At 30.1% G+C, this 13,416-nt stretch overlaps 2 protein-coding genes across 3 annotated transcripts; both read left to right on the top strand.

Moving 5' to 3' along the window:
- Positions 1-4,723: 4,723 nt before the first annotated feature.
- On the top strand, positions 4,724-6,952 carry LOC102587785 (urease accessory protein F). 2 transcript variants are annotated; one of them, XM_006362638.2, is made up of 2 exons: positions 4,724-4,792; positions 5,484-6,952. In XM_006362638.2, exon 2 carries the CDS (start codon positions 5,494-5,496, stop codon positions 6,220-6,222), a length of 729 nt encoding a protein of 242 aa, XP_006362700.1. In that variant the 5' UTR covers positions 4,724-4,792; positions 5,484-5,493; the 3' UTR covers positions 6,223-6,952. The 2 variants fall into 2 exon arrangements, with proteins under 2 accessions (XP_006362700.1, XP_006362701.1); XM_006362639.2 differs by having other exon boundaries at positions 4,740-4,788.
- Positions 6,953-12,292: 5,340 nt separating this feature from the next.
- On the top strand, positions 12,293-13,030 carry LOC107057950 (transcription factor TCP9-like). The gene has a single exon (XM_015303121.1). The coding sequence runs from the start codon at positions 12,293-12,295 to the stop codon at positions 13,028-13,030; it is 738 nt and encodes a 245-aa protein (XP_015158607.1).
- The last annotated feature ends 386 nt before the right edge of the window (positions 13,031-13,416 follow it).

Here is a 13,416-nt window from a genome sequence, read left to right as displayed (position 1 = left end):
GGACCGGGACCGGGTCCGGCGAGCCGGTTCTCGGACCGGTCGCAGGCCGACCCGGTCCCCCTGCCAGTCCTATCTATTCCCACCGAGACAAGTCAGCCTCAACCTAACAATAAAGAAAGAAATGCAGAAAAAGTAAATCGAGAACAAGACAAAGGCGGAAAACTTATTTATTCTAAACAATACCCCAAAACCTGGTTGTCACGTGTACAAGCCGCTAATGAAAATACAGAACTCAGAAAGTCAAGTTTCAGTTTCCTAATGAGCCAATTTTAAAGTGGAGGAGTAGTTCAGCAGTGTCTGCAGAGGGTCGTTTATTTCATACCTTAAGCCCAGAAAGTTAGTTTCTAAGGGTTGTGTGTATGAATTAACGTATAAATTTGTATAATTTTAGTAATAGAAGATTTTTTTAGTATTGCCATGTGTATTTAATTTATATGAAAATTGATTTTGTTCAACTATGTATTGTATGGAATCACTATATAATATGGTATACAGATTGGTTTTCTTTTTTTAAATCATGTTATATACAGTATGTATTAGTGTATAAAATTGGTATATAATATGATATGCAAACTATTTTACTTGCTCTTTTTTTTATCAGGTTATATATGTATGTTCTGTATGGAATGGATATATAATACGGTATACAAATTGATTTGCCTAAAAAAATTATACCATGTTATACACAAACATATAAATCAGTGTATGAATTGCGTATAAAATATGGTATACAAACTTGTTATAGTGTGTGTGTGTGGGTGGGTGGAATGGATATAGAATATGGTATACAAAATGGTTTACATAAATTTTATACCATGTTATATATAAACATATATTAGTCTATAAATTGTGTAAAAAAATATGGTATACAAACTCATTTACGTAGTTTTTCTACCAAATTTTGTACAAACATGTTTTAGTATATGATTTATGTATAAAATATTATAATACAAATTAATTTACTTAATGGAGTGAGTCAATTAAGTAAGGGAAAAATTGTATATAATAGCAAACTATTAATTCAAACTAAATGCTATAAATATAGTTTGATTTAATTGTACCTCATAGCAAACTGTTGCTATTTCACCTCTTTCCTGGTGAATCTCGCTCGCCACTCTCGTTCTCTCCCTCGCCTCTCTCGTTTTTATACAAACGCAAGTGTATAAAGTGCGTTTGTGTTTGTATAAAGCGAGAGAAAAATTGTATATATACATATATTTTCGTTCCCCTCTCTCCCCTCTCCCAGATCTCGCTCTCTCTCTCGCCTCTCTCACTTTATTCAAAAACGCAAATTGTATAAAATGCATTTGTGTTTTGTATAAAGTGAGAGAAAATTGTATATATACATATATTTTCGTCCCCTCTCTCCCCTGTCCCAGATCTCGCTCTCTCTCTCGCCTCTCTCACTTTATTCAAAAACGCAAATTGTATAAAATGCATTTGTGTTTGTATAAAGTGAGAGAAAATTGTATATATACATATATTTTCGTCCCCTCTCTCCCCTGTCCCAGATCTCGCTCTCTCTCTCGCCTCTCTCACTTTATTCAAAAACGCAAATTGTATAAAATGCATTTGTGTTTGTATAAAGTGAGAGAAAATTGTATATATACATATATTTTCGTTCCCTTCTCTCTCCCTCTCCCCAGATCTCGCTCGCTCACTCACCTCTCTCACTTTATACAATTGATCTTTTTGTATATGTCTACCAAAGCAAATTATACAACTGTTTTTTTTTGTATATGTATAGCGAATTATACATATATATGTTTGCTATGGAGCGCAATTATGCAAACTTTGCTATAGTATACAAATATGAATTTTGTGTTTGCTATATGTGAAAGTTGCTCATTAAGTAATGGGGTTTTGAAAAAGTATACATATGTAATACTCCTAAGATTTATGAATTTTCAATTGAGAGAATATAGAGGAGGCAAAAACGTAGGAGAAATTTATGGAATGAATACCCGCTAATTGAGAGAAAATTTGGAGATTGATATCCTGTTACTATGTTAGTTTCAAAACTTTATGTTTATGGAAAACATAATTGATTTTATCAATGCTATTAAAAATTTATTTATTATATTTTTTCCTTTTTTGATTGATTTTTTATTTTATTAGATTTTAATAAAATTACTAACTAAAGATGGACTAGTTGGTAAAATACCAATTGATTCTAATACGTTAGTAATTTACAAACCACAAAATTGATCCATTGGCAAAAAATTCTAACCGTTTGAGTATTTGTTGGCAAGTTACCAACAAATAACAATTAGTTGGTAATTTACCAACTTATAGCTAATTAGTTGGTAAAATTAGCTACAAAATCCTTTTGTTGGCAAATGCTTAGCTAGTAATTCGTTGGTAATTCGTTAATAAACTATACTCTATTTTTTTCTACTATATTTACCAATCGATAAATATTCAGTTAGTAATATTACCAACGGAATTAGTAATATTACCAACGGAAGGTGTTTGTTGATGATATTTGTTGATAATCCATTAGTAGAAAGTTGCTAAATTAGGCGCCATTTTTTCTCTCCATATTTACCAACTAAATTATTTAGTTACTAAAATTTAGTAGGTATTTCGTTAGGAATTCGTTGCTAAATTCTGAATAACAAATTAGTTACCAATTTGTTGGTAATTTGTTACTAATATACTAACAGATTTGAGTTGTTGATAAAATCTGTTGACAATTTAGGATATTTTTTAAGTGCAAAAAATATAGAACCTATTAAATGGAGTGATTTTATTAAAAAAGGAATTAAAATTCATGAAATTAACAAATCTTATATTCTCATTGAATATCCAGAAAGTTTCTATTAAGAAAATAGAGCTTAGATAAAATTTTAAAATCAAGCAGGATTTAAAAAGAGAAAATTCTAGAAATAACAAATATAATAGATATAATAAGGCTCTATAACCATAGTTTTGATAATTGCTCTTCATAGCTATAGTTTTGTTTGATATGGAGGTTGTGGTTTGTATATTTCTGTCAGTTTATATATATCGCTTGCAAATATTTACATTTTATGTTAATTACTACAATAAAGTCTTTATTTAAACAGATCATTGTGTTTATATGTGTGTACATTACTTATATAGTAGACGATTTTTGTGTATGGAGTTGTTTAAATCATATGCGGAAGATTAAAATTCTCAGTTATTATAATTTATAAATTAAATGTCCACAATCAAAGATGAAATTGAACAAACATTTTGATGATTGTAGCACAAGATTAAATATAATTCAATCTTAATTATGGGAATGACAAAATTCCAACTTCTTGTGTTAGTACATTTTGTATGTATTGAATGGACCAAATTGAGATATATTTAGGTTCTGAATTTCAATAAATAATATATCTGGTCCATTACATGCGCTTATACTCTTAATCTTAATATAGTTATTATGATCTATGTAGTTTGTTTTATTATTTTATTCTATTAAAAGGTGACACTCTATGATGAGTCAAATTATTCCTAATGGATTGGATAATAACAAATTACATTCATGAAATAATAATTAGTTGACAGAATCATATTTCGGATATGAGAAAATAGACACCCCTTTATAGTTGCTTATAAGTTGTCACGTGAAAACCCTGCTATATATATATATAATCATGTGAATTAATATATCCGTCATGTAAATTAATTTAAGCATAAAGATAAAGGATTAAACTAATCAATGGATTAAATTTTTCAGAAGTTTGATTTAATTGATTAGTGTCGGTAATTCTAGCATGGGGAGTTAAATAAGTTGTAACGGTAAAAATTTGAAATCAAATAGAGGAGTGCAGCTACAGATTTTTAGTGGTACAATATGTGGTTTATTATGATATGGTTAATTCATGCTTTTACGAATTAAATATTATAATTGAAAGCCTCTGCTAATAAATGTGCGGTTCCTACTATGCATGATTAATTGATCGAGTTCGGAAAAGAAAAGGATTGTTAGTATTTTTTTCAGTTTAGGAATAAATCGTTGTTGACTTTTATTGGTTTAAAAGAGGAAAATCTTATTATTTCCTTAAACGAACAAAGGGGAAAATATTGTGTTTCTTTGTTTCCTAAGAAGATGAAAGAAGCAAATATTGTTGTTAATGATTATTAATGGTGTTTAATAACTATTGAATATTCTTAATAGTGTTTACTGGTTATTATTGGCTATTGATGGTGTTTAATAGATGTTGGGTATCCTTAACGGTGTCTAAATACACTTGATGATATTTAATGGTTGTTGATAGCTATTGATCATGGCTGTTGAATACGTGCCTAAATACACTTAATGGTATTTAATGACTGTGAATGACTATTAATTATGACTAGAGACATTTAATAAATATTACGTTTGCGAACTATCAAAACCTTAAGTTTGATATAGCTTATGACTTGATAAAAAAAAATTATTAAATTATCTCTACAAAATTGATTTAAGACGACGTATATTTAATTGAAAATACTGCAGGCAGAAAAAGAAGGAATTAAGAGATTACGAACGTGTTAATGTGACGTGAAATTTTACAACAAGTGACAAAAAGGTTCGAGATTTGGCAGAATGGGTGTTCAGTTTAAGACAGTCGTTTAAAAGGGATAAAAATGATCAATTTGTGAAACAATAAGGACCACTACTACTTTATGCCAAAAGTAGGGATGATTTTGTATGTAAATTGAAAGTTAAGGGACTATTTTGGATTTTTTCTCCAAATTGGCCCTCTTTCCCCATTTGGGGTAGACTTATGGATTCTGCATTTGGGATCTTCTCTTTTTAGCCATTTTCGATTTGTAAGTATCTTTTCTTTTTTTCTCTCTCTACTTCCCTTGAATCTCAGGATTCGCCAAATTTAATGGTTGAAATTTGAATTTGTGATATTTAGTCTATTCAATGCTAGAGTATATCATAATTGAAAATTCATTTATAAATATGAATTTATTGTCTATTGCGATCATCAATTTTTAGGAAGTTTTTGACAGAGAGAACTGTTTCCCACCTTGTATTTCCGATTGAGTTGTTTGGTGGGAAAAACACAATCTATAGCACAAATTTCTCATTGATTTGCGGTGGAAAAAATATTTGTTTCTAGTAGTGATAGTTCTAAGAATAGATATCATAAACAAAAAAGACAGCTTAGAATAGGTTTGATGCCTAACAAACTGGATTTGTTCTTGTGATGATTACATATATATATATAGAGAGAGAGAGAGAAGCTAGGCTAGGCTATCAAGTTTATATCTAGTATTTGCCTTTTTAAGCCAGTGGGTAAAACGAAAACCATTAGTTGGTCATAGATTCTAAGATTGTGGATGAATTAAATCTGTCAGGATATATACTATCGCTTTCACTTGCTAAGACATAAGGTTGTCAGCTAGAATCTGATCCAACTATTTTATATTGTTCCCAGAGATAAAATTCTTTAAGAACTACGGTATTGTTGTTTCGTCCTGTTTGGTTTACTCTGTCCTGTTTATGACTTGTTCAGGCCTTAAAAGATGGAGGATGTGGAAGAGAAGATTGAGGGTAGTCTCCAATTCACACCGAATGAATTGCTTCAGTGGAGCCAATGGCAGTTGCTTGATTCTGTTCTTCCTACTGGTGGCTTTGCTCATTCCTTTGGCGTTGAGGCTGCTATTCAAGCCCGGTTAGTCTCTGGGCCTGAAGATCTTCGAACATTTGTGATCCATATACTAGAGAATACAGGAAGCCTATTGCTTCCTTTTGTCTATACTTTGAATACATCTCCTAATGTTGAAACATGGTATAAACTTGATAAAATATTGGATGCAACACTGACAAATGAAGTTAGTAGGAAAACATCTATTTCACAAGGATCGGCACTTTTGAGAGTGGCTGCTGCTGTGTTCCAGGAAGTTCCTTATTTTAAAACTATGCGAGAAATGACTTTGGCTAGTGGAGCTGTCCGTTTCCACCATGCTCCTATTTTTGGACTTGTCTGTGGGCTTCTTGGATTGAATGCTGAAACTTCTCAAAAAACTTACTTGTTTATAACGATGAGAGATGTTGTATCTGCTGCAACAAGGCTCAATTTGGTTGGACCGCTAGGTGCAGCTGTCTTGCAGCATCAGCTTGCTGCAAATGCAGAAGAATTATCAAAGAAATGGATGAACCGTCCTGTAGAGGAAGCATGTCAGACTAATCCTTTGCTTGATACTATCCAGGGTTGTCATGGTTATTTGTTCTCCAGGCTTTTTTGCTCTTGAATGGTGGCATCGAAGATTCATGTTACAGGGGTTTGGGTGGATGAGAAAGTACCTTTGTCAATCTTGTGCTTTCGTCTGTTTAAAAATCAGAGGCACCAACGATAGTGATGGCAACAAAACAGAACTAGTAGTACTTCCACATTGTGATTTTTTTTCCCTCGTGATGGATGTCTCTACAGGCTTTTACCACTATATTTGCTTGCAAGAGACCACCTGCACTGCACTTCATGAAGCACGGGGCATTACCAATATGTTCGTTTTCAAGAGAGCAATTCCAATTCAAGAAAGTTTCACTGATGCTTGCAGATATTTCTTCATTTTCAGGGGGGAAGTACAAGGATGTGAGAGCTGCAACCAGCTAGTCCAGCAAGCTTATCTGAGTAAATATTTCAGCTCGCTTGTAAGACCGACATATCTCTCTGCCACTCATTTCCCCGGAAAAGATTAACGAAAAATGTATGATATGCAATTGAATTACAGGACAATAGTGAATGACAATTCTTAAGACGGAAAAGTAACTGTTGAAAAACTTGCATAAAGTAAGCTTGTCATTCAAAGGCATATGTTGTTGGATGTTGAAGCTACTGAATTGTGAACACTGATTTAATGGTGCCAAGAAGAAATTCTAATCTCAAATATCTTCTCTTTCTAGTTACTTGAACAGAGATTACACTCAAGCTCACACAAATTTTATGAAAGATCTATTACACTTGCTTTCCTTTTGCCTTCATTCTATATCTTTGTTATTAGAATGTCAAAAGTTGGTCCTCTCCAAAATTACTTTAAAGAAACAATTGCCTCTTAATATCCCACCTTAAATGGCTGCTGTAAAAGCACATAGAATTTGGAGTTTAATCACCTTATTAATTCTTTTTAGGAAGTGATTACCTTATCAGGTATTTGTACCTCTTTAGAGGTTTCATCAATTATAATGTTTCGGGACTTCTCATTGATCCTTATCTTTATATTATGATCATTTACTCTTTTCCTTTTTCGAAGATTTTAATCTTTGGAATCAATTGATTTATTACGCTTTAGACATGACTTGACAATAATAGATTGTCCTATTGAATACATCAAATCGAATATGAGCATTCACAATTGGAATATGAAATTTAGTAACCTTTGGTAAGTTAGTAGATGTATTTGAGATCGTTGATTTGTAATATTTTGTAAATTAATTATCTTGTGAACCTCTAGATCACATTGACGTACAAGGATGAGAGAGTGATAATATATCTCAATTTATGTCTTTATCCGATTGCTTTTTTCCTTCCTCTAATGTTGAAAAAAATGATTCACCAAAATGTCAATCATCAAATCTTATTGGAAAAACACTAGATATGAAAAGGCTCATTAACGGACTCAGCATTACAGTCTTAAATTGTATTTGTATGTAAACAAGTATATCCTTAAACAATAAATTAATTTTCAATATTTTCATGTATATACAATAAAGGGTAATAATGGGCATTACACTCAAAAGTATTATTTTTATTTCTATTAAATTAAAAAAATAACTTATAACTTTTAATATAAGTTATCACAACTAACTTAAAAAACTTACATAATCTAATTTTCATTTTAGCATTATGTCATACACAAACGTTGAATTAAATAACAAACATATGTTGGATATAAAATATGGCATCTCCTTTAATTATATGCATTTGACTCATATTCAAAAGTGGTAAACCTAAAGCATGTTTCAATTGGGTGGATGTAGATAATTAAATGAAATGACATGTTTTATGTGGTTGACATAATTATCTAATAGAAGTTTGTAACCACGTGCACAAAGTTTTTTTCAAAATTTGAACAAAAAATGTTTGATAGGAATACTATATCATGTGTCTAGTTGCTCCATCAGAATAAGAATAAGTCGTAGTTTGAATATCGAAATGAAATTTACTGACAAGTTAATTGTGCTATTAATATATAAAGTTAAGTCATAAATTGATTTTATTAAATAATATTAAAATACTATATCTAACTCGCAAAACCACTAACTGTTCAATTTTTTTGTTTGTAACAAAATAACAAAAAATTGGGTAAAATTACATTTATATATCTTAAAGATGAAAATATTTGTTTTGGAATAATATTTTTACTTTTTTTTTATCATGGTGAGATGATTCATATTTTTTTTTTAAATTGTGTCATTTATGTCTCAAGTGAAAGATATTACATATAATTTCAAATCATAAGCTATGTTCGTAAGTTTTCGGTCTAGGTCCAATTGCTAAAATTTTTAATAAACTTTTTTCATGAACTATATAGTTACATATAAAATAATTTAGAAATAAAAATTATGCTCAAATAAGAAAATTTATATTATTATATTTGGTTGGATATAAAGCTTGTAAAACTTAAATTTGTCAGTATAGTATGTTTATGAAATTTATTAATATTTCAAAAAAGAGATAATCTGCTTAAAAAGAAATTATTTCCCCTTCTTATTTAGTTATTTGAGACAAAAGGATAGTAGTGTTGAGAATTAGTTGGTAATTTTCTCAAAATTTGCATCGTTTGAATTTTAAAAAGAAAATTTTGATAAGTATTTAAAAATGATCGGAATAATAAAAATCATATTTTGCTGTTTAAAAAAAATAAAATTAAACTTTTAAATTCTAAAATTACCAAAAATATGATCTCTATAATTAAATACATCTTGAAAATTGTATTGAAAATGCTAACTTGATTTGAAATTGTGAGGACTGAATATAGGACAGATACAAAATATAGTGAAGATTGAATAACAAATAGGGCGGACAAAATATGACTGAAGTTGATAATGGTTAAGCATTTTAAATTTATAATAGATAATAAGATTGGAATGATATAAAAAGAACGGGCCCACATGTATTACATGTGTTTAGAAGGTATTATTGAGGGAATAACATAAGGCCAAGTACAAATATCGTGTTCCAGAAATATATAAAACGTTGATATCTTTGAAAAGGTTCATTGATCTTCAAATATTTTTGTAAGTGGTATCTATTTTCCACAATGTTGTTATCTTCTTTTTGTAATATTTGCACCATAAGTTTTGTACCTGATAAAATAATAATCATTGATCAATCAATTCGTAAAGATCGATTCAAAGCCTTTCAAATCTCTATTTCTTCAGCTTAAGTATAATTTGTTTGTAGTTTGCTTTGTCGATGAATTTTATAATACATTTTATTATTGTCTTCGATAAATAAAAATACTTATACTCATTTTAATTTTAATATTGAAAGTATTTATTTAAAAATTGCTTTCTAACTCCACAACAATAAAAACAATCATGAAAGCAACTTTATTTCTATGTATAATAACAATTATCTTAATGTTAAATATTAAATTACATTAATAAAAGTTTTTGATACTAAATTCTAAATATCATGCCGTAAAAGAAAACTTTGAATCTTACCCCCACAAAACCAATACACTTAATTTTTCTTTTCAGGTTATTTTTTCCTAATTTATTTATTTTGTAGTTTTTTTCTTCCTTTATATTTTTCAACAAAGTCTTTTTCTATTGACATTTTCTTTTGTTGTTCTTCTTTATTTTTTAATTGCTCATTTTTCTTTAGTTTGTATTTTAATATTCCTTAGAATTTGAATAAGAATTTTTTTCAAACTTTTTCTGTTAAATAATTAATCATATTTGATATTAAGAAAATGTCCTACATAGAAATGAGAAATTAATATTTTTTAATATTTCGATGAATATATTATGAAGTTATTAATTTTTTGATAGTCAAACATTATTTTTTCTTTTAATCACGAAATTTGGTATATTCTTTTAATAATCAAGATACGAACTTTAGTTATGGTCATATTATGTAACAGAATATTAAAAGTATGCTTACGCAAATAATCCTTAAAAGTATTTTTAGGAACAAAATATTAACTATTCAAACACATTATATTTTAAATTAGTTCAAAACTTTCTTTCTAAAATATGTTAAAACAAAGCTTAGCATTAATTGTTGTTTGTCAAAGTTAGCCAATAGAAACTCCTCATTTTAACACAATTACAAAAATATCCTTATGGGCCATTCTAGATTGTTATTTTGACTATTAATTAAATCAAAGTATAGAATGTATAGATTCTTCTAGATTTTTATTTTGATCATTTATTATACAATTATTACTTTTCCCTTAAATGATGTTAAAATTACTAAAATTCTATTGGTCGTCCTTCTCGTGGCTCTTCTATATAAAAAATCTATAGTTATAACTCCAAGATATTTAATAATGAAAGGAGATTCATACCTTATATATATCTCAACCTTCTTTGAATACTCATCTCTGTGTGATGTGGTGGAGCAAATTATATACTATAGGTTCAAAAATTTTAATATGTGAAATGTTTGGCTCCTCGCCACAAATCAATTATAAGGAAAAAAACTTTATGATAACTTGTTGGTTTGATGCACACAAGTATTATTGTATGCAAAATAGCAATGCAATTACGATATGTTAATTGTATCATAAAATTAGATTTTATGAATCATTACTTCATTAAATGTCAATGTATGTTTTTTTGCTCTTCATCTGACTTATATTTTGTCTCATCGATCACTAACGATTCGTCGTGCCAATGTATGAGTAATAAACTCAATCCTAGTTAAGACTAATTTAATTTGTTGCCTCAAATCATGATTAGAAAAGAAATTTTGGTGTAAATAAGGTAATATCATCAAGATTGGACTCTCCATTTTATCCAAGGCACAAAATATGCTAACTAAACTATCACGAATCAATCTCAAAACTTGTGTTGATTTGCGGTCACGCGCGCAATAATACTCAAGTAAACTTGTATTGATTTGTGGTCACGTGCGCAATAATACTCAAGTATAATCTAGGATAGGTTATTGATAGGATCTAGAATAGCTTTTCTTATAAATAAATTCTTGGATATAAGTAAACGACATATCATCATTTTCACTAATAACAAGTTATTTCCTGTTCTAATGAGATAATCCCTCTCTTATCTTTGATATTAACAAGTTATTTTACTTTCAAGGTTTGATGTAGTTTTTATTTCCTTTTATTATTAGCTCTTAGTTAAAAAAAAATGGATTAGCCCTAGTTTACTTGTTTTTAATCCTATTTTATAATTAACTAAATTTAAATTTGTAAAAAAAATAAAATGACGTACATCAATGACATTATAAAAAAAAAAAGTTCAGTGATTTCATGTGTACATCATAGGAAAATAGACTTGAGAACTTTTAAAATAACTTTTCTTCTCTATTTGGGTGAATTAGATAAGTAGTGTCACGGGTTAAATACATTTTATTATTAAAAAACAACATATATATGTTAAATATGTGACATATTTTCTAATTAAAAGACGATAGTTGGATGATTTTGTTGTTTTAAAATCAATAAAAGATACTTTATGAAATATCTTGGTAAGTTGACTGATATTATTAACTTTGAAAAAAAATTATAATATATTTTCATAAATTGAGTGACTATTGTCCTAAACAGGAAAAACTTTAATAATATGCTTTCATAAATTAAATAACTTCATTTTCTTTCCTTAAAAGATAACTATAATAATAATCTTTAATTTATAAGGCTTGGCAAGAGGGCCCTTCCTCATTATCCTTGTATATATACAACCCACAACATCAAAGTGGGGATCCATTTCCCCTAAGGTCTTTTATCCTCCTCTGTAAGTTTTCTTCTTTACTGTTCATATTATTTTTTTTCATGTCAAATGCACTCTTTTTCACTATACCAAACTATCCTTCAACCATTAGAACAAACGGTGACGATGATGACAAGAATTTTTTTCATGTGAAATGCTCCTTTTTCACTGTAGAAAATTACAATCAGTCAACCACTAGAACAAACGATGACGATGATGTTAACAACAATGAATTTCTTTCTGAATTCTAGTCAATCGCTTCACTTTTTTTCTGATTTTGCATCACTCAGAAGCACACCATTTGCAAATGTTTATCTTCGTTTTTCACGCCTTTTGCGTGTTTAATTTTGTGAGGTTTTAATTGCTTGTAACCATTTTTGTTTAATTTTGGATTTCAGCTAGTTTGGATTTTTCTGCAAAATGGTCAATGTTGATCAGAACAAACAAAAAGTTGACGATAACGGGACGAAGGTTTTAGGTGCTGATCCGTTACTTGGCGATTCTCATGAATCCGCCATTGCAGTGGACTTATCTCAGGTGGTGAAAAAACGAGCAAAGTACAAGCACACGAAAGTGGAAGGACGTGGTACGAGAGTCCGTCTATCGCCGATCTGTGCTGCTAGAATCTTCCAATTAACGCAGGAATTGGGACATAAGTCTGAAGCTGAGACTCTAAAATGGATTCTGGAACATGCTGAGCCAGCGATCATTGCTGCCACTGGAACTGGTACGATTCCGACCAATGCTATACAAGTTAACGGAATGTTTAAAATACCAGCGACAATTAACGACGGAGAAAGCTTCGTGAGGAAGAGGAAAAGGGCTTTTAATAGCGAGTTTTATGACGTGCATGAGAAGTCAAAATTTGCACCTGTTGCTCCCATTGCCCCAAAAGGTGTTGTTCCTGTTTGGCCAGTGGGCAATGGGTACTATATGCCGCCACCTGTTGCTAGGCCTCATTTATGGGCCAGCCCATTGATCAATGTCAATGCTGTTGGTGCTGGTGAGCTTAAATTGAGCAGCTCATGTGTGTCAAAAAGTGCTGGGAATGGAAACAAGTTAGGTGATGGTGTTTCAGTCATGGCTCCGAGTTCGACTTCGACTTCTCTTCTTGCCACAACTACAACTACTAGGAGGTTTTCAAAAGAAACTCTTTGATGTTCTTGATTAGGCACTAAGTGTTTGCCTAATTCGTAGCTGCTTTGTCTTAGCTTTAACAGTTTGCTTGTAGTTTAGCCTTTAAAAAACAATTAAATAAATGGGGTTAGGATGTGGTTTCCTCCCCTAGAGAGGAGGTTGCTTTGTTGTAATGACATGGGTTGGTCAAATTAATTTGAATGTCAACTTCCTGTTTTGTTTGTTTTGGGGATCTGAATTTTATGCATTTTAGCTCTTTGTGATTGTGAAAAGCAAAATGGTTTTGATTAGGTTAGATTGTGACTTTTTCAAAAGGTTGTGACCTTTTCGGTAAAGCATAATAAGCTTCTTTTTGCACTATTTTTTGTTGTCTATGAATAGATGGATTTTCTCTCATTTTAAAAGAA

The sequence above is a fragment of the Solanum tuberosum genome, unplaced genomic scaffold, assembly GCF_000226075.1.
Source record: "Solanum tuberosum cultivar DM 1-3 516 R44 unplaced genomic scaffold, SolTub_3.0 scf00414, whole genome shotgun sequence".
NCBI lineage: Eukaryota > Viridiplantae > Streptophyta > Magnoliopsida > Solanales > Solanaceae > Solanum > Solanum tuberosum.
The sequence above is the reverse complement of the archived record's forward strand: the minus strand, read 5'-3'. Positions and strand labels throughout refer to the sequence as shown.